Below are 24,629 nucleotides of genomic sequence, written 5' to 3' on the forward strand. Positions count from 1 at the left end.
CACAGGCTGTTTGTCCTGTTTGCTCCCAACAAGATTAGGTGTCCTGCTTTCAAGCAGACTGTTGCGCGCTGGATCTGTGGTATGATTCAGCATGCTCAGCTCACGGCAGGATTGCCGTTACTGAAATAGGTGAAGGCCCATTCTACTAGAAAGGTGGGCTCGTCCGGGGCGGTTGACCGGGGAGTCTCGGCATTGGAACTTTGCCGAGCAGCTTTTGAAACTGGGCAGCATATAAACCTCAAAAATAAGACTAGCAAGAGGGGACATAGGTGCCTAGGCACTGTCCTAACCCCCGCCAGTATAAAGATTTAGTTAAAAAAACCGTGGCTGAGTTTTGAAAATTTATGTCGCCTGGGCGGCTCCGTTTAGGAACACACAGGCTATGTTTGTCCTGTTTGCTCCCAACAAGTTTAGGTGTCCTGCTTCCAAGCAGACTGTTGCGCGCTGGATCTGTGGTATGATTCAGCATGCTCAGCTCACGGCAGGATTGCCGTTACTGAAATAGGTGAAGGCCCATTCTACTAGAAAGGTGGGCTCGTCCGGGGCGGTTGACCGGGGAGTCTCGGCATTGGAACTTTGCCGAGCAGCTTTTTAAACTGGGCAGCATTAAACCTCAAAAATAAGACTAGCAAGAGGGGACATAGGTGCCTAGGCACTGTCCTAACCCCCGCCAGTATAAAGATTTAGTTAAAAAAAGCGTGGCTGAGTTTTGAAAATTTATGTCGCCAGGGCGGCTCCGTTTAGGAACACAGGCTCTGTTTGTCCTGTTTGCTCCCAACAAGTTTAGGTGTCCTGCTTCCAAGCAGACTGTTGCGCGCTGGATCTGTGGTATGATTCAGCATGCTCAGCTCACGGCAGGATTGCCGTTACTGAAATAGGTGAAGGCCCATTCTACTAGAAAGGTGGGCTCGTCCGGGGCGGTTGACCGGGGAGTCTCGGCATTGGAACTTTGCCGAGCAGCTTTTTAGCAAACAATTTGGCTAAGTAATGTAGTTTTAATACCTTGGCCGAGGTTGACCTCACGTTTGGTCATTCGGTACTACAGAGTCGTCCGCACTTTCCCGCCCATTCTAGAGCTTTGGTATAACCCCATGGTTCTTGATGTGACCCCAGCATCCTCTAGGACGTGTGAGAAAATAGGATTTTAATACCTACCGGTAAAGAGGATGCTGGGCGCCCGTCCCAGTGCGTACTATATCTGCAGTGATTATTTGTGGTTACACACGTGTTACGTTTCTTGTCAGCCAGGTGCTGCAATTGTTCATGCCGTTGGCTTGTATTCTGTGGAATGCCACTTTCTGCGGCATGCTTGAGAGGTGTGAGCTGGTAAGATGCTCACCGTGGTTTAACAATAAATCCTTTCCCTCGAAATGTCAGTCTTCCTGGGCACAGTTCCTATAACTGGAGTCTGTAGGAGAGGCATAGAGGGAGGAGCCAGTTCACACCCATTCAGAGTCTTAAAATGCCCATGTCTCCTGTGAATCCCGTCTATACCCCATGATTCTTGATGTGACCCCAGCATCCTCTACGGACTAAGAGAAAATAAGATTTTACTCACCGGTAAATCTATTTCTCGTAGCCCGTAGTGGATGCTGGGACTCCGTAAGGACCATGGGGATTAGCGGCTCCGCAGGAGACTGGGCACAACTAAAGAAAGCTTTAGGACTACCTGGTGTGCACTGGCTCCTCCCACTAAGACCCTCCTCCAGACCTCAGTTAGGAATCTGTGCCCGGAAGAGCTGACACAAATAGGAAGGATTTTGAATCCCGGGTAAGACTCATACCAGCCACACCAATCACACCGTATAACTCGTGATACTATACCCAGTTAACAGTATGAAATATAACTGAGCCTCTCAACAGATGGCTCAACAATAACCCTTTAGTTAGGCAATAACTATAAACAAGTATTGCAGACAATTCGCACTTGGGATGGGCGCCCAGCATCCACTACGGACTACGAGAAATAGATTTACCGGTGAGTAAAATCTTATTTTCTCTGACGTCCTAAGTGGATGCTGGGACTCCGTAAGGACCATGGGGATTATACCAAAGCTCCCAAACGGGCGGGAGAGTGCGGATGACTCTGCAGCACCGAATGAGCAAACTCTAGGTCCTCCTCAGCCAGGGTATCAAACTCGTAGACTGTTGCAAAAATGTTTGAACCCGACCAAGTAACAGCTCGGCAAAGTTGTAAAGCCGAGACCCCTCGGGCAGCCGCCCAAGAAGAGCCCACTTTCCTCGTGGAATGGGCTTTTACAGATTTAGGGTGCGGCAGTCCAGCCGCAGCATGTGCAAGTTGAATCGTGCTACAGATCCAGCGAGCAATAGTCTGCTTTGAAGCAGGAGCACCCAGCTTGTTGGGTGCATACAGGATAAATAGCGAGTCAGTTTTCCTGACTCCAGCCGTCCTGGAAACATATACTTTTCAGGGCCCTGACTACGTCCAGTAACTTGGAATCCTCCAAGTCCCAAGTAGCCGCAGGCACCACAATAGGTTGGTTCACATGAAAAACTGATACCACCTTAGGAAGGAATTGGGAACGAGTCCTCAATTCCGCCTTATCCATATAAAATACAGATAAGGGCTTTTGTATGACAAAGCCGCCAATTCTGATACACGCCTGGCTGACGCCACGGCCCACAGCATGACCACTTTCCACGTCAGGTATTGTAGCTCCACGGATTTAAGTGGCTCAACCCAATGTGACTTCTGGAAATCCAACACCACGTTGAGATCCCACGGTGCCACTTGAGGCACAAACGGGGGCTGACTATGCAGCACTCCCTTAACAAAAGTCCGAACTTCAGGCAGTGAAGCCAGTACTATTTTGGAAGAAAATCGATAGAGCCGAAATCTGGACCTTCATGGAACCCAATTTTAGGCCCATAGTCACCTCTGACTGTAGGAAGTGCAGAAATCGACCTAGCTGAAATTTCTCCTTTGGGGCCTTCCTGGCCTCACAGCACGCAACATATTTCCACCATATGCGGTGATAATGGTTTGCGTTCACTTCTTTCCTAGCTTTAAATAGCGTAGGGATAACTTCCTCCGGAATGCCCTTTTCCTTCAGGATCCGGCGTTCAACCGCCATGCCGTCAAACGCAGCCGCGGTACGTCTTGGAACAGACAGGCCCCTTGCTGCAGCAGGTCCTGTCTGAGCGGCAGAGGCCATGGGTCCTCTGAGATCATTTCTTGGAGTTCTGGTTACCAAGCTCTTCTTGGCCAACCCGGAACAATGAGTATAGTTCTTACTCCTCTCCTTCTTATTATTCTCATTACCCTGGGTAAGAGAGGCAGAGAAGGGAACACATACACCGACTGGTACACCCACGGTGTTACCAGAGCGTCCACAGCTATCGCCTGAGGGTCCCTTGACCTGGCGCAATATCTTTGTAGCTTTTTGTTGAGGCGGGACGCCATCATGTCCACCTGTGGCCTTTCCCAACGGTGTACAATCATTTGGAAGACTTCTGGATGAAGTCCCCACTCTCCCGGGTGGAGGTCGTGTCTGCTGAGAGTCTGCTTCTCAGTTGTCCACTCCGGGAATGAACACTGCTGACAGTGCTAACACATGATTTTCCGCCCATCGGAGAATCCTTGTGGCTTCTGCCATCGCCATCCTGCTTCTTGTGCCGCCTTGTCGGTTTACATGAGCGACCGCCGTGATGTTGTCTGACTGGATCAGCACCGGCCGGTGTTGAAGCAGGGGTCTAGCCTGACTTAGGGCATTGTAAATGGCCCTTAGTTCCAGAATATTTATGTGTAGGGAAGTCTCCTGACTTTTCCATAGCCTTGGAAGTTTCTTCCCTGTGTGACTGCCCCCCAGCCTCGAAGGCTGGCATCCGTGGTCACCAGGACCCAGTCCTGTATGCCGAATCTGCGGCCCCCTAGAAGATGAGCACTCTGCAGCCACCACAACAGCGACACCCTGGCCCTTGGAGACAGGGTTATCCGCCGATGCATCTGAAGATGCGACCCGGACCACTTGTCCAACAGATCCCACTGGAAAATCCTTGCATGGGACCTGGCGAATGGAATTTCTTCGTAAGAAGCTACCATCCTTCCCAGGGCTCGCGTGCATTGATGCACTGACACCTGTATACGTATTAGGAGGTCTCTGTCTAGAGACGACAACTCCTTGGACTTCTCCTCCGGGAGAAACCCTTTTTATCCTGTTCTGTGTCCAGAACTATACCCCGGAACAGTAGACGCGTCGTAGGAACCAGCTGCGACTTTGGAATATTCAGAATCCAGCCGTGCTGTTGTAGCACTTCCCGAGATAGTGCTACTCCGCCGAACAACTGCTCCCTGGACCTCGCCTTTATAAGGAGATCGTCCACGTACGGGATAATTATTTCGGCCATTACCTTGGTAAATACCTCGGTGCCGGGGACAGACCAACGGCAATGTCTGGAATTGGTAATGACAATCCTGTACCACAATTTTGAGGTACTCCTGGTGAAGAGGGTAAATAGGGACATGCAGGTAAGCATCCTTGATGTCCAGTGATACCATGAAATTCTCCAGGCTTGCAATAATCGCCCTGAGCGATTCCATTTTGAACTTGAACCTTCGTATATAAGTGTTCAAGGCTTTCAATTTTAGAATGGGTCTCACCGAACCGTCTGGTTTCGGTACCACAACATTTTGGAATAGTAACCACGGCCTTGTTGAAGGAGGGGTACCTTGATTTCACCTGCTGGAAGTACAGCTTGTGAATTGCTGCCAGTACTACCTTTCTCCGAGGGCAGCAGGCAAGGCTGATGTGAGGTAACGGCGAGGGGGAGTCGCCTCGAACTCCAGCCTGTATCCCTGTGATACTATTTGCAGAACCTAGGGATCCACCTGTGGGCAAGCCCACTGGTCCCTGAAGTTCCCGAGACGCGCCCCTACCGCACCTGTCTCCACCTGTGGAGCCCCAACGTCATGCGGTGGACTCAGAGGAAGCAGGGGAAGATTTTTGATCCTGGGAACTGGCTGCTGGTGCAGCTTTTTCCTTCTTCCCTTGTCTCTGTGCAGAAAGGAAGCGCCTTTGACCCGCTTGCTTTTCTGAAGCCGAAAGGACTGTACCTAAAAATACAGTGCTTTCTTAGGCTGTGAGGAAACCTGAGGTAAAAAAATTTCTTCCCAGCTGTTGCTGTGGATACGAGGTACCAGAGACCATCCCCAAACAATTCCTCACCCTTATAAGGCAGAATCTCCATGTGCCTTTTATAGGCAGCATCACCTGTCCACTGCCGGGTTTCTAATACCCTCCTGGCAGAATGGACATTGCATTAATTCTGGATGCCAGACGGCAAATATCCCTCTGTGCATCCTTTATATCTAAGACGACGTCTTTAATATGCTCTATGTTAGCAAACTATTATCCCTGTCTTAGAGTATTAATATTATCTGACTGGGTATCAGATCACGCTGCAGCAGCACTATTTATGCTGAGGCAATTGCAGGTCTCAGTATATAACCTGAGTGTGTATATACAGACTTCAGGATAGCCTCCTGCTTTTTATCAGCAGGCTCCTTCAAGGTGGCCGTATCATAAGACGGCAGTGCCACCTTTTTTGACAAACGTGTGAGCGCCTTATCCACCCTAAGGGATATCTCCCAACGTGACCTATCCTCTGGCGGGAAAGGGTACGCCATCAGTAACTTTTTAGAAATTACCAGTTTCTTATCGGGGGAACCCACGCTACTTTACACACTTCATTCATTCATCTGATGGGGGAACAAAACACTGGCTGCTTTTTCTCCCCAAAAATAAAACCCCTTTTATGTGGTACTTGGGTTCATGTCAGAAATGCGTAACACATTTTTCATTGCCGAGATCATGTAACGGATGTTCCTAGTGGATTGTGTATATGTCTCAACCTCGTCGACACTGGAGTCAGACTCCGTGTCGACATCTGTGTCTGCCATCTGAGGTAACGGGCGCTTTTTTGAGCCCCTGATGGCCTTTGAGACGCCTGGGCAGGCGCGGGCTGAGAAGCCAGCTGTCCCACAGTTGTTTTACGTCATCCAGCCTTCTATGTAAGGAGTTGACATTGTCGGTTAATACCTTCCACCTATCCATCCACTCTGGTGTCGGCCCCACAGGGGGCGACATCCCATTTATCGGCCTCTGTCCACCTCCACGTAACCTTCCTCATCCCACATGTCGACACAGCCGTACCGACACACAGCACACACACAGGGAATGCTCTGACTGAGGACAGGACCCCACAAAGTCCTTTGGGGAGACAGAGAGAGAGTATGCCAGCACACACCAGAGCGCTATATAATGCAGAGATTAACACTATAACTGAGTGATTTTTCCCCCAATAGCTGCTTGTATAAACAATATTGCGCTTAAATTTAGTGCCCCCCCTCTCTTTTTAACCCTTTGAGCCTGAAAACTACAGGGGAGAGCCTGGGGAGCTGTCTTCCTATTTTTCATATGAACAGTTGGTGTTAGCCGCCATGTTCTGTAAATATATATGGAATAATGTGTTTTAACATGTTATATTTAATGCACTGCGAGCAGTTGTAGGATTGTGTAAGCGCATATTTAAATATATGGATTATACACTTGTAGGACTGTTTCAGAGATATATTTTTTTCACATTTGGAAGCAGATTGTTCTCTGATTCTGACATAGTAAGTGTTAATGACTATTTTGAGATTAGCAAAAGCCTAATGTTAATGTAAAGCACTTTTTTTTTTTTTAATGGGTCCTTGGGGGGGGGGGGGGGGGGGGTCTCCTTTGTGTCTCTGCGTAATATGTAAGAATTTCCTGTTTTTATATATTTGGGAGATTGTTGTCTGATCTGTGTGCTAGTCTTAGACATCAGGTGGGCTTTCCCATGTAGCATTGTGATTAATAGTTGGCCTGCGAGCCCTGAGGATAGTCAGTATCCTCTGACTATCAGAAAGGGCTGTACTTCTGAAGAATATCTGTATGCAGTGGAGCAACTGTCTTTGTAAGGACATCCTTTGAGCAATAAACATCTGCTTGCTTCAAGATGCTTGCATCCTGTGACCACCAAAATAGGGCAAAAATTAAAAAAAAGTGCTTTACATTAACATTAGGATTTTGCTGATCTCAAAATGCTGTTCCGTTCTTCGGCTATTTTGGAATTAAACCAGTGTCTCCAAGCTGAAACCCTCTGCCAGATACTCAGTGTAGACTGGTTCATAGTGAGGGACCAGTGGGAATTAACCAACGCTACCATAGAGTTGTTACAGCAGCAGTTCCAGGTGCCGGTGGCAGGGCCCTGTGTGGAACGAGTGGTTCCAGGTGCCAGAGTAGGAGCCTGGTAGTGGCATCGCGTTACCCGCCTGCAAGGTAGTGGGAGAAGTCTGTAACAGAGGTTTGCTGACAGTGAGAGGAAATCCCTAGGAATGGGATATTGGTGGCATAGCAGTGGGATAATCACTGGTGTTTTTTCGGTCACCATATTGGCGAAGCCGAATATGTTGAAGTGAAATAGTTAAAAATAAGATTTAAAAATGTGTGGTGCGTGTCCCCACCCCTTCAATCAATAACCAGCTCCAACCCTCTGAGCCTGGGCGGGTATTGTAAATAGGGGAAAGAAACAGTATGGTTTTCTAGTTCCAATAACCAGATAAACAACACAGGGCTGAACAGGCTGAGGGGATAACACCATAGCAGGAAGACAGTTGGGATACAGCTGCCAAACTGGTGGAACCGTACGTGTGTGGTCATTCCGAGTTGTTCGCTCGTTGCCGATTTTCGCTATGCTGCAATTTGTTGCTAAATGCGCATGGTACGCAGGGCGCATGCGCTTAGTTATTTAACACAAAACTTAGTAGATTTGCTGGTGTTCGTGCAACGCTTTTCAGTCGCATTGCTGATCGGTGAATGATTGACAGGAAAGGGGCGTTTCTGGGTGGTAACTGAGCGTTGTCCGGGAGTGTGCTAAAAAACGCAGGCGTCTTAGGGAAAAACGCGGGAGTGTCTGGAGAAATGGGGAAGTGGCTGGCCGAACGCAGGGCTTGTTTGTGACGTCAAACCAGGAACTAAACGGACTGAGCTGATCGCAATCTAGGAGTAGGTCTGGAGCTACTCAGAAACGGCAAAGAATTATTTAGTAGCAGTTCTGCTAATCTTTCGTTCGCTATTCTGCTAAGCTAAGATACACTCCCAGAGGGCGGCGGCCTAGCGTTTGCAATTCTGCTAAAAGCAGCTAGCAAGCGAACAACTCGGAATGAGGGCCATGGTCTCAAAATGCCTAAGTGACATCATCTATGTGGTATCATTTGACAACGATGGTAGGAGGCAGCGTACCTACTGTACCATGTTAATATGTTGAAGCAAAATAGTTACATTTAAGATATAGAGGGTGACACAAACCACACATTTTTTTTATGTTTGTTTGCAAACATGCCAAAAAAGTGATATTATATTTACAGCAATCACTCATTCTTAATTCAAATGGTTTTCATAAGAAGTCAAATTGCTGTATCAATGGGCAACTTACAACATGTCTGTTAGAAAAATACTTCTTCCACTGCTTCGGATGTTTTAAGTTCTGACACATTTCTGGAACATTTACAAATAAAGTAATTATGAATTGTACTTGTAGCTGTTTTACATTATGCCATTTGTACTGCTCTTCGGTGACCAGGATAGATGATTTTACCACATACCTTTCTTATATTACTGCATCTTATGAAGGTCACCTGAGTAACTGTAAATGGGGACCCTTACTCTTATGGAAGGCCTGCTGGACAGGCTCAGATAACACTTGTGGCGTTTCCATAGGATGATCGGCAAGAGGAGAATGATTTGGCTGCTAAACGAGCCGCTCTGCTAGAGAAGAGACTGCGAAGAGAGCGGGAAAATCAGCAGAAGAAGCTGGAGCTAGATATGGAGCTAGAACTGAAAAAAGAAGAAGCACGGTGAGAGTGGTGGGATTCTCTTACTCTTCAGCTGTACAGGCATTTATCTCGGCATGCACAGAATGTTATTAATGGATGTCTGGGGTGGGCAGAGTACGATCTCCTTCTGCACTGCATTTTATTCTCCTATTTTTTGCTACCCGGATCAAAATACTAAGGCGAGAGCTACAACAGAAATAAAAAGGTCCCATCTATTAAGCTTTGGAGAATGATAAATAGCACAGTGATTAAGTTCCAGCCAATCCTTACATAGACTACATATATCTATACATATACTACATATATCTGTACATATACTAGTCCAGTGCAGTTTTATTTTCATAATAATTATCTGCATTGCCTGTTACTGTGTGTGCCTATATCTGCTGTGTGGTTTCACTTTCAATATTTCCCAGATATACAGTATCTATCACTATCTTCAGTACACTAAAGGACTAGTGCGTTACAGTATTTATCCATTACGTGTATTCTACTGTGTACTCCGTCACATAATACCAGATTTATTCGCAGGTGTTGTGTACTGTGTATTCAGTCACATACTAACTGATTTATTTGCAGGTATTGTACTTTGTCTAGCTTTATAGTACTAAACCGCTCTGTTGTTGCATTTGTGTACAATGTCTAACAAGAGGGGCAGTAAGTCTGGACGCTCCTGCATCATGCAGAGCATGCGTCAAGGATTTTTTAGAGGGGGAAGTTTTATATGATGGTCTGTGTACTGTGTGTCCTACATCTCCCAGTCATTCCGCAGCTCCTGTAACCAATCAGGAGCCACCCTGGGTTGCGTTCACAAATCTACCAAGTACTCTGGTGGAACGCCCCCTATGGGACCACCTGTGCCACTACAGCCTTGGGCGTAAAGTTTGTCTAACCAGTTGAACCAATTGAATCAATCCTTGGTCTGACAAAAAGCTACTTCAGGTCACTCCCATGTCTCTGGGTCATTTAAGCAGGCTGCTTCCTCCTCACAATCCGTGTATCTCTTAGTTGTTTCATCTGAAGAGGAGGGGGGAGCATACTGTCCTGTCAGACACTGAATCAAGTGTTTCTGACGAGGATTCTCCATTGCAAATTGATGTCCCTGTCCTAGTGGTTGCTATTAATCAGATCCTACAAATCACTGATGATGAGGATTCCACTACTGTGGCTAAGAAAATTGGTATGTTTAAACGGCAGAAGGTGGTTTAAAATTTACCCCATTCTGACCATTTGGTGGACATCGGGCAGAAACCCTGGTCTAATCCAGGGAAGAAATTCCCTCTGGCTCGCTATTCTCTCCCTGCAGAGTTATGTAACAAGTGGGAAAATTCACCGCCAGTGGATTCTCATGTCACCCGCCTTGTGGTGTCGTCTACTCTGACTGTCACTACTGTCACTTCACTGAAGGAACTTACAGATAAACGTGTAGAGGGATGACTGAAATCTATTTACTCCCTTACAGGTGCTGTACATAGACCCACTATTGCAGCCTCTTGGGCTGCAAAAGGAATTGAAGCATGGGTTCAGGCATTAGAGGAAGAGCTGCCCTAGGATATATCTGACAATGCCAGACAATACCTGTCTCACATTAGCACCGCTGCCTATTACGTTCAGGAGGCGTCCTCTGAGGCGGGTGTGTTGGCAGCCAAGGCGTATTCGGTAGTTGAGGTCATGGAAGGTGGACCTAGACTCCAAAAAGACCTTGGAGGTACTCCCCTTTAAGGGGGATATTTTGTTTGGGGAAGACCTAAATAAAATTGTGTCTGCGTTAGCAGCTGCTAAGACTGCTTTTCTCCCAAATACTAATCCTTCTGCACAGAAGGCAAAAGGTACCACTTTTCGTTCCTTTCGGCCTCAAGGGAAAGCAAAAGGTCAGACATACCAGAGACAATCTTGTGCTCCCAAAACCACTAAGCCCAAGGCCAAACAATCCTGGGTGGCTCAACTGCCTGCTTCTAAACAAGACAAGGCTGCCGCATGACATGGCGGGCCTCCCCCTAGGGGACTCCAGGTTGAGAGGCCGACTTCTGCAGTCCACCCAGGTCTGGTTAAAGACTACTTCAGACGCATGGGTGCAGGAAGTTTTCTCTCACTGTAACGCAGTCTCATACAAGAGACATCCCTCTCGCCAGTTTTGCACCATAGTTATCCCTTCAAATCCGTTAAAGGTGCAAGCTCTGCAAAAGGTTGTAAGCTCCCTCCTGAGTACAGGAGTGGTTGTGACGGTACCTCTGTCCCACAGAGGCAGACGTTACTACTCAACCCTGTTTCTAGTACCGAAATCCAATGGGTCTTTCCAGCCTATATTCAACCTCAAATCACTGAACAAGTTTGTGAGCGTGTCTAAGTTCCGTATGGAAACACTGCGCTCAATTGTACTGGCTGTGGAACCCGGAGACCATTTGGCATCCCTGGTTATACAGGATGCGTACCTGCATATACCTATTGCCATGTCGCATCAGCATTATCTGTGTTTGCTATTGGCTACCTTCACTATCAGTTCCAGGCTCTGCCATTTGGACTGGCTGTGGCTCCTTGGATCTTCACCAAGGTCATGGCCGTAATGACGGCCCATCTCCGTTGCCAGGGAGTCAGTATCCTGCCGTATCTGGATGACTTGCTCATCCTGGCAAACTCCCACGTTGTCCTCCTCAGTCATCTGCAACTGACGGTAAGCTTCCTACAAGCCCACAGGTGGCTCATCAATTGGAAGAAATCCTCGCTGGTCCCAGCTCAGAGCATGGTGCACTCCTGGGGGCACTCCTGGACACACACAGTCAACAACTGTTTCTCTCTCCAGAAAAAGTCCTGAAGCTTCTGGACAGGATAAGATGCTTCTTTTGTCGCCGTAGAGTGTCGATACACTCGGCGATGCAAGTACTTGGCCTGATGGTGTCTGTATTCGACATGGTAGAGTACGCTGAATTTCATTCCTGCCCCCTGCAGACGATAATTCTTTCCAAGTGGGACGGCCTGCCTCATCGGATCAGATCTCACATGATCATTTTGATTCCGGAGGTTCTTCTGTCACTGACCTGGTGGCTACAGGTCCAGCAATTGAGAAGGAGCCGTCCCTTCTGGATCCCCAACTGGATCCTGCTGTTAGCAGACGCCAGTCTGAGGGGATGGGGTGCGATGTTGGAGCAACACTCTTTTCGGGGTCGATGGACCAAGGAGGAATCACTCCTCCTAATAAACATTCTGGAGTTACGAGACGTGTTCAATGCATTGACTCTCGTCCTGCGTCTGGTACAGAACAGGACGGTTCAAGTACGGTCAGACAATGCCACCACGGTGGCATACATAAACCATCAATGCGGCACTCAAAGCCACATGGCTATGATGGAAGTGTCAAAGATCTTTCGTTGGGCGGAACGCCATATGCCAGCAAAATCGGCAGTGTTCATTCCGGGCGTCCTAAACTGGGAAGCGGACTTCCTCAGTCGCCAGGATGTGAACGTCGGAGAGTGGAGTCTTCACCCAGAAGTCCTTCAACTCCTAGTGGACAGGTGGGGCCTACCAGATGTAGACCTGATGGCGTCTTGACAAAATCACAAGGTTCCAGTCTTTGGATCAAGGACCAGGGATCCTCAAGCAGCGTTCGTGGACGCACTAGCAATTCCATGGAACTTTCGGCTGCTCTGTTCCCTCCAGTGTCACTCCTTCCCAGGGTTCTGTGGAAGTTTAAACAAGATGGAGGAATACTATTTCTAGTCGCTCCAGCGTGGCCCAGACGGCATTGGTTCTCAGACCTGCAGGGTCTATTGACAGAGTGTCCCCTTCTACTACCTCAGCGCCAGACCTCCTCATACAGTGTCCTTGTCTTTATCCGGACCTGGCCAGACTGGCTTTGTCGGTGTGGCTTTTGAAGCATCACTCCTGAGGGCTAAAGGATTCTCTTAGGCGGTCATCCAAACTATGTTGAAAGCCCGCAAATCGACATCTGCCCGGATTTATTACAGGGTCTGGAATTCTAACTTCACCTGGTGTGCTGATAAGACTTATGATGCATACAGATTCAGAACGTACAGATTTCTGGCTTTTCTGCAACACGGCCTGGGTTTGGGCCTTCGTCTGGTCTCCCTCAAGGTTCATATATCTGCCTTGTCTGTTTCGTTTCAGAGAAAAATTACGTTTATACCTGACGCTCATACATTCACTCAGGGTGTCTTACGGATTCAGCCTCCCTATGTCCCTCCTTTGGCTCCATGGGATCTGTCTGTTGTCCTAAATGCCCTGCAATAGTCTCCATTTGAACCTCTTGAGATGGTTGACCTTAAATGGCTAACAGCCAAGGTGTTGTTTTTACTGGCTATTGCCTCTGCTAGAATGGTGTCGGACGTATGCTAGCCATACATCAGACCAACTTTTCTCCAACACTCCAAACTTCCAACCATCCAACTTGTCTGTTCAACTAAAACAGTGCCCCACACATCTCACCAACTTTTTACCAGTGCTCCACACATCTAACCAACTTTTCATCAGACCTTCCAACTTCTGTCCAACTTGTGATGTCACCGAAGTAGGCGGACAGTGCCTGCCTACAGTTCTTCAGTTTTGTTTTTGTTTTGTTTTTTCATTTCAAAACATGCAGAAGTGTCTTTTTTCAGTGAAACTGGGCTTTTCTTTCACCACCATACATTTATTAGATTTACTTATTTTTATACTGAACTATGGATACCAGCATGGTTGGGCTGCCAAGGCAAATATATATATATATATATATATATATATATATATATATATATATATATATATATATATATACATATATACCAGATGTAGATATTCGGCACTCCCAATGTAGTAAAATGTACAGCTTGCCTGGTGCCCTCCTGAGCTTCAAAAAGCAAACATATCACAAACGATAGGCGGCACTCTAGGACTTTTCAAAAATCAAGAACAGACGTGACCCTGTTCTGACAGCTTAACGTTTCGGTTTAATGTAACCGTCGTCAGACGGTAACATTAAACCGAAATGTTAAGCTGTCAGAACAGGGTCACGTCTGTTCTTGATTTTTGAAAAGTCCTAGAGTGCCGCCTATCGTTTGTGAGATATATATATATATATATATATATATATATATACACACACATATATATATACACACATACATACATACATATATCCCAATAATTATAGTGGCTTATATGGACTTCAGCAGTTAAACAGCTCTGCTAAATATTAGATAATAATTTATATTCCTTCAGCTGCTTATCTGGACTGCATTTGAATGAGGAAAATGGATACATGCAGACTGAGTTGCAACATATATGTAGCAGAATCAGCTACTCTGGATTTTCTGCAATGGTACAAATGCGGCAATTCGACAAAAGTATATTCAATTGAAGTTTGTAAATTCGACAACAGTGCTTTTAGACCGTAAATTCGTCATTTTCAATCCGCCACACTTTGGTGGCGGAATCTAATAAAAAAATAAAAAAACATGTTTTTGGGGGGGGGTTTTTTTGTTTTTTTTTTATAATAGCCTATCTATTTATATTAGAAGGGATTAGGTAGTTGGTTTGTCTTTTTTGGAGGCACAAGTATTATTTATATATTTTTAAAAAGATTATTATTTTATTATTATTTTTTTTTAAATGGAATGGGAAAAACCCGAAAAAAAATTGCGTGGGGTCCCCCCTCCAAAGCATAACCAGCCTCGGGCTCTTCGAGCCGATCCTGGTTCTAAAAATCCGGGGGGAAAACGGACAGGGGATCCCCCGTATTTTTAAAACCAGCACCGGGCTCTGCGCCTGGTGCTGGTGCAAAAAATACGGGGGACAAAAAGAGTCCCCCATATTTTTTACACCAGCATCGGGCTCCACTAGCTGGACAGATAATGCCACAGCCGGGGGTCACTTTTATACAGTGCCATGCGGCCGTGGCATTAAATATCCAACTAGTCACCCCTGGCCGGGGTACCCTGGGGGAGTGGGGACCCCTTCAATCAAGGGGTCCCCCCCAGCCACCCAAGGGCCAGGGGTGAAGCCCGAGGCTGTCCCCCCCCATCCAAAGGCTGCGGATGGGGGGCTGATAGCCTTGAGAAAATTGAAAGAATATTGTTTTCTCTGACGTCCTAGTGGATGCTGGGTACTCCGTAAGGACCATGGGGAATAGACGGGCTCCGCAGGAGACTGGGCACTCTAAAGAAAGATTTAGGTCTACCTGGTGTGCACTGGCTCCTCCCCCTATGACCCTCCTCCAAGCCTCAGTTAGATTTCTGTGCCCGGCTGAGCTGGATGCACACTAGGGGCTCTCCTGAGCTCCTAGGAAGAAAGTATATGTTAGGTATTTTATTTTCAGTGAGACCTGCTGGCAACAGGCTCACTGCACCGAGGGACTAAGGGGAGAAGAAGCGAACCTACCTAAGTGGTGGTAGCTTGGGCTTCTTGGGCTACTGGACACCATTAGCTCCAGAGGGATCGAACACAGGACCCGACCTCGTCGTCCGTTCCCGGAGCCGCTCCGCCGTCCCCCTTACAGAGCCAGAAGCAAGAAGGTGGTCCGGAAAATCGGCGGCTGAAGACTTCTGTCTTCTCCAAGGTAGCGCACAGCACTGCAGCTGTGCGCCATTGCTCCTCATGCACACCACACACTGCGGTCACTGATGGGTGCTGGGGGGGGGGGGGGGGGGGCGCCCTGAGCAGCAATATTAACACCTTGGCTGGCGAACTGACACCAGGGGCTATATAGGTGTTTATTAACCCCTGCCAGAACTTTTACAATAGCGGGAGAAAGCCCGCCGAAAAAGGGGCGGATCCATCTCCCTCAGCACACTGGCGCCATTTTCCCTCACAGCTCTGCTGGAGGGATCGCTCCCTGGCTCTCCCCTGCAGTCCTGCACTACAGAAAAGGGTTAAAAAGAGAGGGGGGGCACAAATTAGGCGCAGTATATATATATATTATGCAGCTATAAGGGAAAACACACTCTATAGGTGATATCCCTGTGATATATAGCGCTCTGGTGTGTGCTGGCATACTCTCCCTCTGTCTCCCCAAAGGGCTTTGTGGGGTCCTGTCCTCTGTCAGAGCATTCCCTGTGTGTGTGCTGTGTGTCGGTACTGCTGTGTCGACATGTATGATGAGGATAATGATGTGGAGGCGGAGCAAATGCCTGTGAATGGGATGTCACCCCCTGCGGGGTCGACACCGGTGTGGATGGACTTATGGAAGGAATTACGTGACAGTGTCAACTCCTTACATAAAAGGTTTGACGACATAGGACAGCCGGCTGCTCAGCTTGTGCCTGTCCAAGCGTCTCACATGTCATCAGGGGCTCTAAAACGCCCGCTACCTCAGATGGCAGACACAGATGTTGACACGGATACCGACTCCAGTGTCGACGACGATGAGACTAGTGTACCTTCCAATAGGGCCACCCGTTACATGATTGAGGCAATGAAAAATGTATTACACATTTCTGATAATACCCCAGATACCACAAAAAAGGGTATTATGTTTGGTGACAGAAAACTACCAGTAGTTTTCCTGCATCTGAGGAATTGATATGAGGTGTGTGAGGAAGCGTGGACTTCCCCCGATAAGAAATTGATAATTTCTAAGCAGCGTACCCTTTTCCGCCAGAGGATAGGTCACGTTGGGAAATAACCCCTAGGGTAGATAAAGCGGTTACACGCTTATTAAAAAAGGTGGCACTACCGTCACGGATACGGCCGCCCTGAAGGACCTGCTGATAGAAAGCAGAAAACTACCCTTAAAGCTATATACACACACACGGGCATTATATTGAGTCCTGCTATTGCCTCGGCATGGATGTGCAGTGCGGCAGCTGCGTGGTCAGATTCCCTGTCGGATAATATTTATACTATAGATAGGGACAATATTTTGCTGAAAATAGAGCATATAAAAGACGCTGTCTTATACATGCGTGATGCACAGAGGGATATTTGCCGACTGGCATCACTAATAAGCGCTATGTAAAACCATTGCCGCCAGACGGGGGTTATGGACTCTGCAATGGTCGGGCGATGCCGATTCAAAACGGCACATGGAAGTTTGCCCTAGAAGGGGGTGGAACTGTTTGGGGATGGTCTTTCAGACCTCGTTTCCACAGCTACGGCTGGGAAATCAAAACTTTTGCCACAAGCTACCCCACAGCAAAAGTAAGCACTGTATTATCAGGTACAGTCCCTTCGGCCCCAGAAAAGTAGAGGGCTAGAGGCTCATCTTTTCTGCCAAGAGGAAAAGGTAGAGGGAAAAAGCTGCAGCACACAGCTAGTTCCCGGGAGCAGAAGTCCTCCCCTGCGTCCGGTAAGTCCACAGCATGACGCTGGGGCTGCTCAGGCGGACCCGGGTACGGTGGGGGCCTGTCTCAGAAATTTCAGCGCACAGTGGGCTCTCTCACAGGTGGATCCCTGGGTTCTTCAAACAGTATCTCAGAGGTACAGGCTGGAATTCGAGACGTCTCCCCCCCGCCGTTTCCTAAAATCTGCCTTACCGGCAATTCCCTCTGCCAGGGAGGCAGTGTTGGTGGCTATCCAAAAAACTGTATTCACAGCAAGTGATTATCAAGGTACCCCTCCTTCAACAGGAAAAGGGTTACTTTTCCACAATGTTTGTGGTACCGAAACCGGACGGTTCGGTGAGACCCATCTTAAATTTAAAATCCTTGAACACATATAACAAAAGATTCAAGTTCAAGATGGAATCGCTCAGGGCGATTATTGCGATCCTGGACGAGGGGGATTACAGGGTCTCTCTGGACATCAAGGATACTTACCTGCATGTCCCTATTTACCCTCCTCACCAGGAGTACCTCAAGATTGTGGTACCGGACTGTCACTATCAGTTCCAGACGCTGCCGTTTGGATTGTCCACGGCACCGAGGGTCTTTACCATGGGTAATGACCGAAATGATGATACTCCTTCGCAAGAAGGGAGTTTTAATTATCCCGTACTTGGACGATCTCCTGATACAGGCGAGGTCCAAGGAACAGTTGGTAAGGGGGTAGCACTTTCTCTGGAAGTGCTGCAACAGCAGGACTGGATTCTCAATTCCAAAGTCACAGCTGGTCCCGACGACACGTCTTGTGTTCCTGGGAATGATTCTGGAAACAGACCAGAAAAAAGTGTTTCTTCCAATGGAAAAAGCAGAGGAGTTGTCATCTCTAGTCAGAGACATCCTAAAACCGGGACAGGTGTCGGTACATCAATGCACACGAGTCCTGGAAAAAATGGTAGCTTCGTACGAGGCGATTCCATTCGGAAGGTTCCACGCAAGGACTTTCCAGTGGGACCTGTTGGACAAATGGTCCGGGTCCCATCTCCAGATGCAACAGCGAATAACCCTGTCGGCAAGGACCAGGGTGTCGCTGCTGTGGTGGCTGCAGAGGGCTCATCTACTAGAGGGCCGCAGATTCGGAATACAGGACTGGGTCCTGGTGACCACGGATGCCAGCCTTCGGGGCTGGGGTGCAGTCACACAGGGAGGAAATTTCCAGGGACTGTGGTCAAATCAGGAGATTTCGCTTCACATAAATATTCTGGAGCTAAGGGCCATTTACAATGCCCTAAGCCAAGCAAGACCCCTGCTTCAGAACCGGCCGGTACTGATCCAATCAGACAACATCACGGCGGTCGCCCGTGTAAACAGACAGGGCGGCACAAGAAGCAGGAGGGCAATGACAGAAGTCACAAGGATTCTCCGATGGGCAGAGAATCATGTGTTAGCACTGACAGCAGTGTTCATTCCGGGAGTGGACAACTGGGAAGCAGACTTCCTCAGCAGGCACGACCTCCACCCGGGAGAATGGGGACTTCATCCAGAAGTCTTCCAGATGCTGGTAAACCGTTGGGAAAAACCACAGGTGGACATGATGGCGTCCCGCCTCAACAAAAAGCTAAAAAGATATTGCGCCAGGTCAAGGGACCCTCAGGCGATCGCTGTGGACGCTCTAGTGACACCGTGGGTGTACCAGTCGGTTTATGTGTTTCCTCCTCTACCTCTCATACCCAAAGTACTGAGAATAATAAGAAAGCGAGGAGTGAGAACTATTCTCGTGACTCCGGATTGGCCAAGAAGGGCTTGGTACCCGGAGCTTCAAGAGATGCTTGCAGAGGACCCTTGGCCTCTGCCGCTCAGACAAGACCTGCTGCAGCAGGGACCCTGTCTGTTCCAAGACTTACCGCGGCTGCGTTTGACGGCATGGCGGTTGAACGCCGGATCCTAAAGGAAAAAGGCATTCCGGAGGAAGTCATCCCTACCCTGATCAAGGCCAGGAAGGATGTCACCGCAAAACATTATCACCGCATTTGGCGAAAATATGTTGCTTGGTGGGAGGCCAAGAAGGCCCCAACGGAGGAATTTCAACTGGGTCAATTCCTGCATTTCCTGCAAGCAGGTGTGACGTTGGGCCTCAAATTGGGGTCCATTAAGGTCCAGATCTCGGCCCTGTCGATTTTCTTCCAGAAAGACCTGGCTTCACTGCCTGAAGTTCAGACTTTTGTCAAGGGAGTTCTGCATATTCAGCCTCCTTTTGTGCCCCCAGTGGCACCTTGGGATCTCAATGTGGTTTTGGGAGTTTCTGAAATCACATTGGTTTGAGCCACTTAAGACTGGATTTAAAATATCTCACGTGGAAAGTGGTTATGTTGTTGGCTCTGGCTTCGGCCAGACGTGTGTCAGAATTGGCGGCTTTGTCCTGTAAAAGCCCCTATCTGATTTTCCATATGGATAGGGCAGAGTTGAGGACTCGTCCTCAGTTTCTCCCGAAGGTGGTATCAGCATTTCACTTGAACCAACCTATTGTGGTGCCTGCGGCTACTAGGGACTTGGAGGATTCCAAGTTTCTGGACGTAGTCAGGGCCCTGAAAATTTATATTTCCAGGACGGCTGGAGTCAGGAAAACTGACTCGCTGTTTATTTTATATGCACCCAACAAGCTGGGTGCACCTGCTTCTAAGCAGACTATCGCGCGCTGGATTTGTAGCACTATTCAGCTGGCGCATTCTGCGGTGGGACTACCGCAGCCTAAATCTGTAAAAGCCCATTCCACGAGGAAGGTGGGCTCATCTTGGGCGGCTGCTCGAGGGGTCTCGGCTTTACAACTTTGCCGAGCTGCTACTTGGTCAGGGGCAAACACGTTTGCAAAATTTTATAAATTTGATACCCTGGCTGAGGAGGACCTGGAGTTCTCTCATTCGGTGCTGCAGAGTCATCCGCACTCTCCCGCCCGTTTCGGAGCTTTGGTATAATCCCCATGGTCCTTACGGAGTACCCAGCATCCACTAGGACGTCAGAGAAAATAAGATTTTACTCACCGGTAAATCTATTTCTCGTAGTCCATAGTGGATGCTGGGCGCCCATCCCAAGTGCGGATTGTCTGCAATACTTGTAAATAGTTATTGTTACAAAAATCGGGTTGTTATTGCGAGCCATCTGTTCAGAGGCTCCATTGTTATCATACTGTTAACCGGGGTTCCTATCACGAGTTATATGGTGTGATTGGTGTGGCTGGTATGAGTCTTACCCGGTATTCAAAATCCTTCCTTATTGTGTCAGCTCTTCCGGGCACAGTGTCCTAACTGAGGCTTAGAGGAGGGTCATAGGGGGAGGAGCCAGTGCACACCAGGTAGACCTAAATCTTTCTTTAGAGTGCCCAGTCTCCTGCGGAGCCCGTCTATTCCCCATGGTCCTTACGGAGTTCCCAGCATCCACTACGGACTACGAGAAATAGATTTACCGGTGAGTAAAATCTTATTTTTTCCAGTAGTACTACAAGTCCCAACAAGCCTCCCCCACAAGCTGGTACTTGGAGAACCACAAGTACCAGTATGTGGGAGAAAAACGGGCCCGCTGGTACCTGTAGTTCTAATGGCAAAAAAATACCCAAATAAAAACAGGAAACACACACCGTGACAGTAAAACTTTATTTCACACATGTCGACACACACATACTTACCTATGTTGACACGAAGCAGTCGGTCCTCTTCTCCAAGTAGAATCCACGGGTACCTGAAAATAAAAGATAATTATACTCACCTGATCCAGGGTCCAGAGTATAATCCACGTACTTGGCAAAACAACAAACCGAACACCCGGACCAAACGGACTGAAAGGGGTCCCATGTTTACACATGGGACCCCTTTCCACGAATGCAGAGACACCCCCGTGACCCCGTGCGTGCGTGTCACAGTGTGTGTGCGTGCGTGTCACAGTATGTGTGCGTGCGTGTCACAGTATGTGTGTTCACGTGCGTGTCAGTGTGTGCGTGTCACAGTGTGCGTGCGTGTCACAGTGTGTGTGCGTGCCTGTCACAGTGTGTGTGCGTGCGTGTCACAGTATGTGTGTGCACGTGCGTGTCAGTGTGTGCACGTGCGTGTCAGTGTGTGCGTGTCACAGTGTGTGTGCGTGTCACAGTGTGTCTGTGCGTGCATGCCAGTGTGTGTCTAATACCATGTGTATATACAGCTGCCGCTGCCGGGTTGACAGGGGCAGCTTGTTTGTTTGCTTGTGACCTCTAATGGGGTATATGCTGCAGCCTGGTGGGAAGGCTGACATGCAGCAGAGCCAGGTGTCCGCTGCTGATGGGGCGCGGACAGGGGATCACTGCTGCGGATGGTGATCGCGGGCGGGGTGACAGGCGCCGGGTGTCCGCTGCTGATGGGGCGCGGACAAGGGATCACTGCTGCGGATGGTGATCGCGGGCGGGGTGACAGCCGCCGGGTGTCCGCTGCTGATGGGGCGCGGACAGGGGATCACTCCTGCGGCTGGTGATCGCGGGCGGGGTGACAGCCGCCGGGTGTCCGCTGCTGATGGGGCGCGGACAGGGGATCACTCCTGCGGCTGGTGATCACGAGCGGGGTGACAGCCGCCGGGTGTCCGCTGCTGATGGGGTCCAGGTAGGGGAACACCACTGCTGGGTTTGGTAATGCGGGGGTTTGTAGGGTAGGTGCCGGGTGACCTCTGACAAGGGTGCAGGTAGGGGGACACAGCTGCTGCAGGCGGTGAACACTGTTGAGGTGCGCCAGTGCAGCTGGGGCACTGAATTCTCTCCTCCCGCTCAGCCGCTGCGTCTGACAGGGATTCCGATGAAGAAGTAGGTGTCCGCCTACTTATCGTTCAGTTCCCCCTACACCTGAACGATGAGTTGGGAAAATCAAACAGGTTTGATTTTCCCAACTAGTTGGACAGACCGTTTCTGGACGTTTTTTAGCGTGTGGGAGCAAACGGCTGATAATCGTTTGCTCCCACACACTGCCTGATTATCTTTACAACCAGCCAACTAGTTGGCTGGTTGGAAAGATATCGTCCTTGATGTATGGCTAGCATTAGTCACTTTGTCCTGTCGTCCACCCTTTCTGATATTTCATCGAGTCCGGGCAGTTCTTAGAACTCGCCCAGGTTATTTACCTAAGGTGGTGTCATCTTTTCACCTTAACCAATAGATTGTGGTTCCGGCCTTTATCTATTCAGATTTGTCCTCCAAAGAGCTGTGTGGTAAGGGCTCTCCGTGGAGAGGACTGCCTCTATCAGGAGGTCAGATTCCCCTTTTGTATTGTTTGGTTTTCACAAGCGTGGCTGGCCTGCGAATATGCAAACTTTGGCCAGATGGATTAGAATGGTGATTACACAAGTTTATGCGCAGGCTGGACTCCCAGCTCCTGCTGCTATTAAAGCCCATTGTACTCAGTCTGTTGGACCTTCTTGGGCAGCTCGCGGTGGCTCGTCCGCAGAACAATTGTGCAAGGCGGCTAAGTGGTCCTCAGTGAACACGTTCATTAGGTTATATGCTTCTGATACTTCCTTCTCCCAAAATGCTTCCTGTTGATGTCGGGATCTCATACCCGCTAAGGCTCATCCCCTCCCTTGAGGAACTGCTTTAGGACGTCCCCGATGTTTCCCTGTGCTACACAATGTAGAAAAGGAGAGTTATGGTAGACTTACCATTGTTAACTGTCTTTCTTCGAGGTACATTGGGTTCCACAGGGTGCCCACTCTGACGCACCTAGCTTCTATGGGTTTGTATGGGATTAGCCGCTGGTCCCTTCTCTTGTAGTGAGAATGTGGTTCTATGCGACTAACATCTGCCTTCTCTCTTGCCTGCTCCTGCATTTGACCAGTTAACGAAACTGAGCTCCAGTGCCTGGAGGCGGGGTTTATAGAGGAGGCCTCAATGCATCCTGGGACAGCTTAAAGCTTTAGCCTGTTGATGCCTCTGGATTAAGATCCACTCTACTGTCACAACTGAGGGTCTGGGCTGACAGGAGGAAGCCTCAGTTGTAGGGGCTGGAATAAACTTAAACCTGGGAGGTTTAATCAGACCCCTGGACATGTAAGTGTAGAGAAGAAGGATCACCCGAAGGTGTGACCATGACAACCAGAGTTAAAAGTCAATAAAAGCTTTATTAACAAGTTCCGTATTTTACACAGCAGTGGTAAAGAATAAGCAGTGATAAAATGGTACAGTTCCTGGATAACTATGAACTTGGCTGGAGCTACAGAGCACTGGTAGGATATGGATCAGATGTTAAAGTCCCATAGATGGATTGTCCTTACCAGGCCTGTCTGTAGTAGTGAAGGTAGCCAAGGAACACGTTAGCAGATGTAATTCTTGGAGCTGGATCACTGTAGCTAAAAGGACTGCTGTATATGCTGGATGGGACCAGCCAGATGATGTAAACACGGAGTAGATGCTGGATGGAACCAGCCTGGAGATGATGACACGGAGTGGATGCTGGATGGAACCAGCCAGGTGATGAAGACACGGAGTGGATGCTGAATGATACTAGGGAGCGTGGAAACAGGAAAGGTGAAAGTGGATACCGGTGGTTAGCGGATACTGCTGGTAAGTAGGAATCCGCTGGAACAACACCGGCGCTTTAAGGAAGCTGGATTCTGCTGGAAGCTGGCCGCTGGAAGCAGATGGGTTAATAGCTGGAAGCTGGAATAGCCACGGAGGACTGCAGAGTCAGGCTGCACCGCAGGATGGAAAGCAGGTGCGGGTCTCTTAGTGGAGGCTGGAGACAGGAGCTGGAACCTGGAGAAACAAACACAGGAGAGAGAGACTGGAACTAGGTTTGACAACCGAAGCACTGACCATTTCCTGGTTCAGGCACAGGATACTTATACCTGCTGCAAGGCAGGCATTGGCTGATCAATCATGCAGATTCCACAGCGCAGCGGATTGGTGGAGATTGAACATGTGACTGAAACCAACATGGCTGCGCCCATGATAGTACTTGGAGGGAAAGTTGGTTTGGAAAGCCATGTGGAAACTCAGCAGCGCAGGCCGCGGAGGACAGGAGACGCCAGACTGACAACTGCATACTGGGACACATGGATGACAGCGGAGGCCGTGGCAGGCATGAGGCACCACTCTGACAACCTGTATACTGGAACACAGGAACGGCGGCGGAGGACGGGAGACGCCATTCAGAGATCAAACATGGCGCCGCTGTGACAGCGTCTCAGAGTGACAGGAGGGAGATGCAGAGTATGGACATCAGCAACACAGATGAGATCCGGCCCTGGAACGCTGAGCCAGCCTCAGGAGACATCTGAAAGGCAAGTAATGGCGTCCAGATACCCGGATTGTGACATCTACACCCCGATGTTTCCCTGTAGTACCCAATGTACCTTGCAGAAAAAGAGTTAACCATGGTAAGTCTACCTTAACTCTACTTTCTCTGACGTCCTAGTGGATGCTGGGAACTCCGTAAGGACCATGGGGAACAGCGGCTCCGCAGGAGACTGGGCACAAAAGTAAAAGCTTTAGGACTACC

The 24,629-nt window shown here is 48.7% G+C and overlaps 1 protein-coding gene across 4 annotated transcripts in view; it reads left to right on the forward strand.

Moving 5' to 3' along the window:
* Positions 1-24,629, forward strand: part of CAMSAP2 (calmodulin regulated spectrin associated protein family member 2) — a 286,395-nt gene that overhangs the window by 220,563 nt on the left and 41,203 nt on the right. For all 4 annotated transcript variants that reach the window (XM_063940142.1, XM_063940143.1, XM_063940144.1 and 1 more), the window contains one exon: positions 8,766-8,902. In XM_063940142.1, coding sequence (XP_063796212.1) covers positions 8,766-8,902 — 137 coding nt within the window. The remainder of the gene's footprint in view (positions 1-8,765; positions 8,903-24,629) is intronic.

Source organism: Pseudophryne corroboree, chromosome 9 (genome assembly GCF_028390025.1).
Source record: "Pseudophryne corroboree isolate aPseCor3 chromosome 9, aPseCor3.hap2, whole genome shotgun sequence".
Lineage (NCBI taxonomy): Eukaryota > Metazoa > Chordata > Amphibia > Anura > Myobatrachidae > Pseudophryne > Pseudophryne corroboree.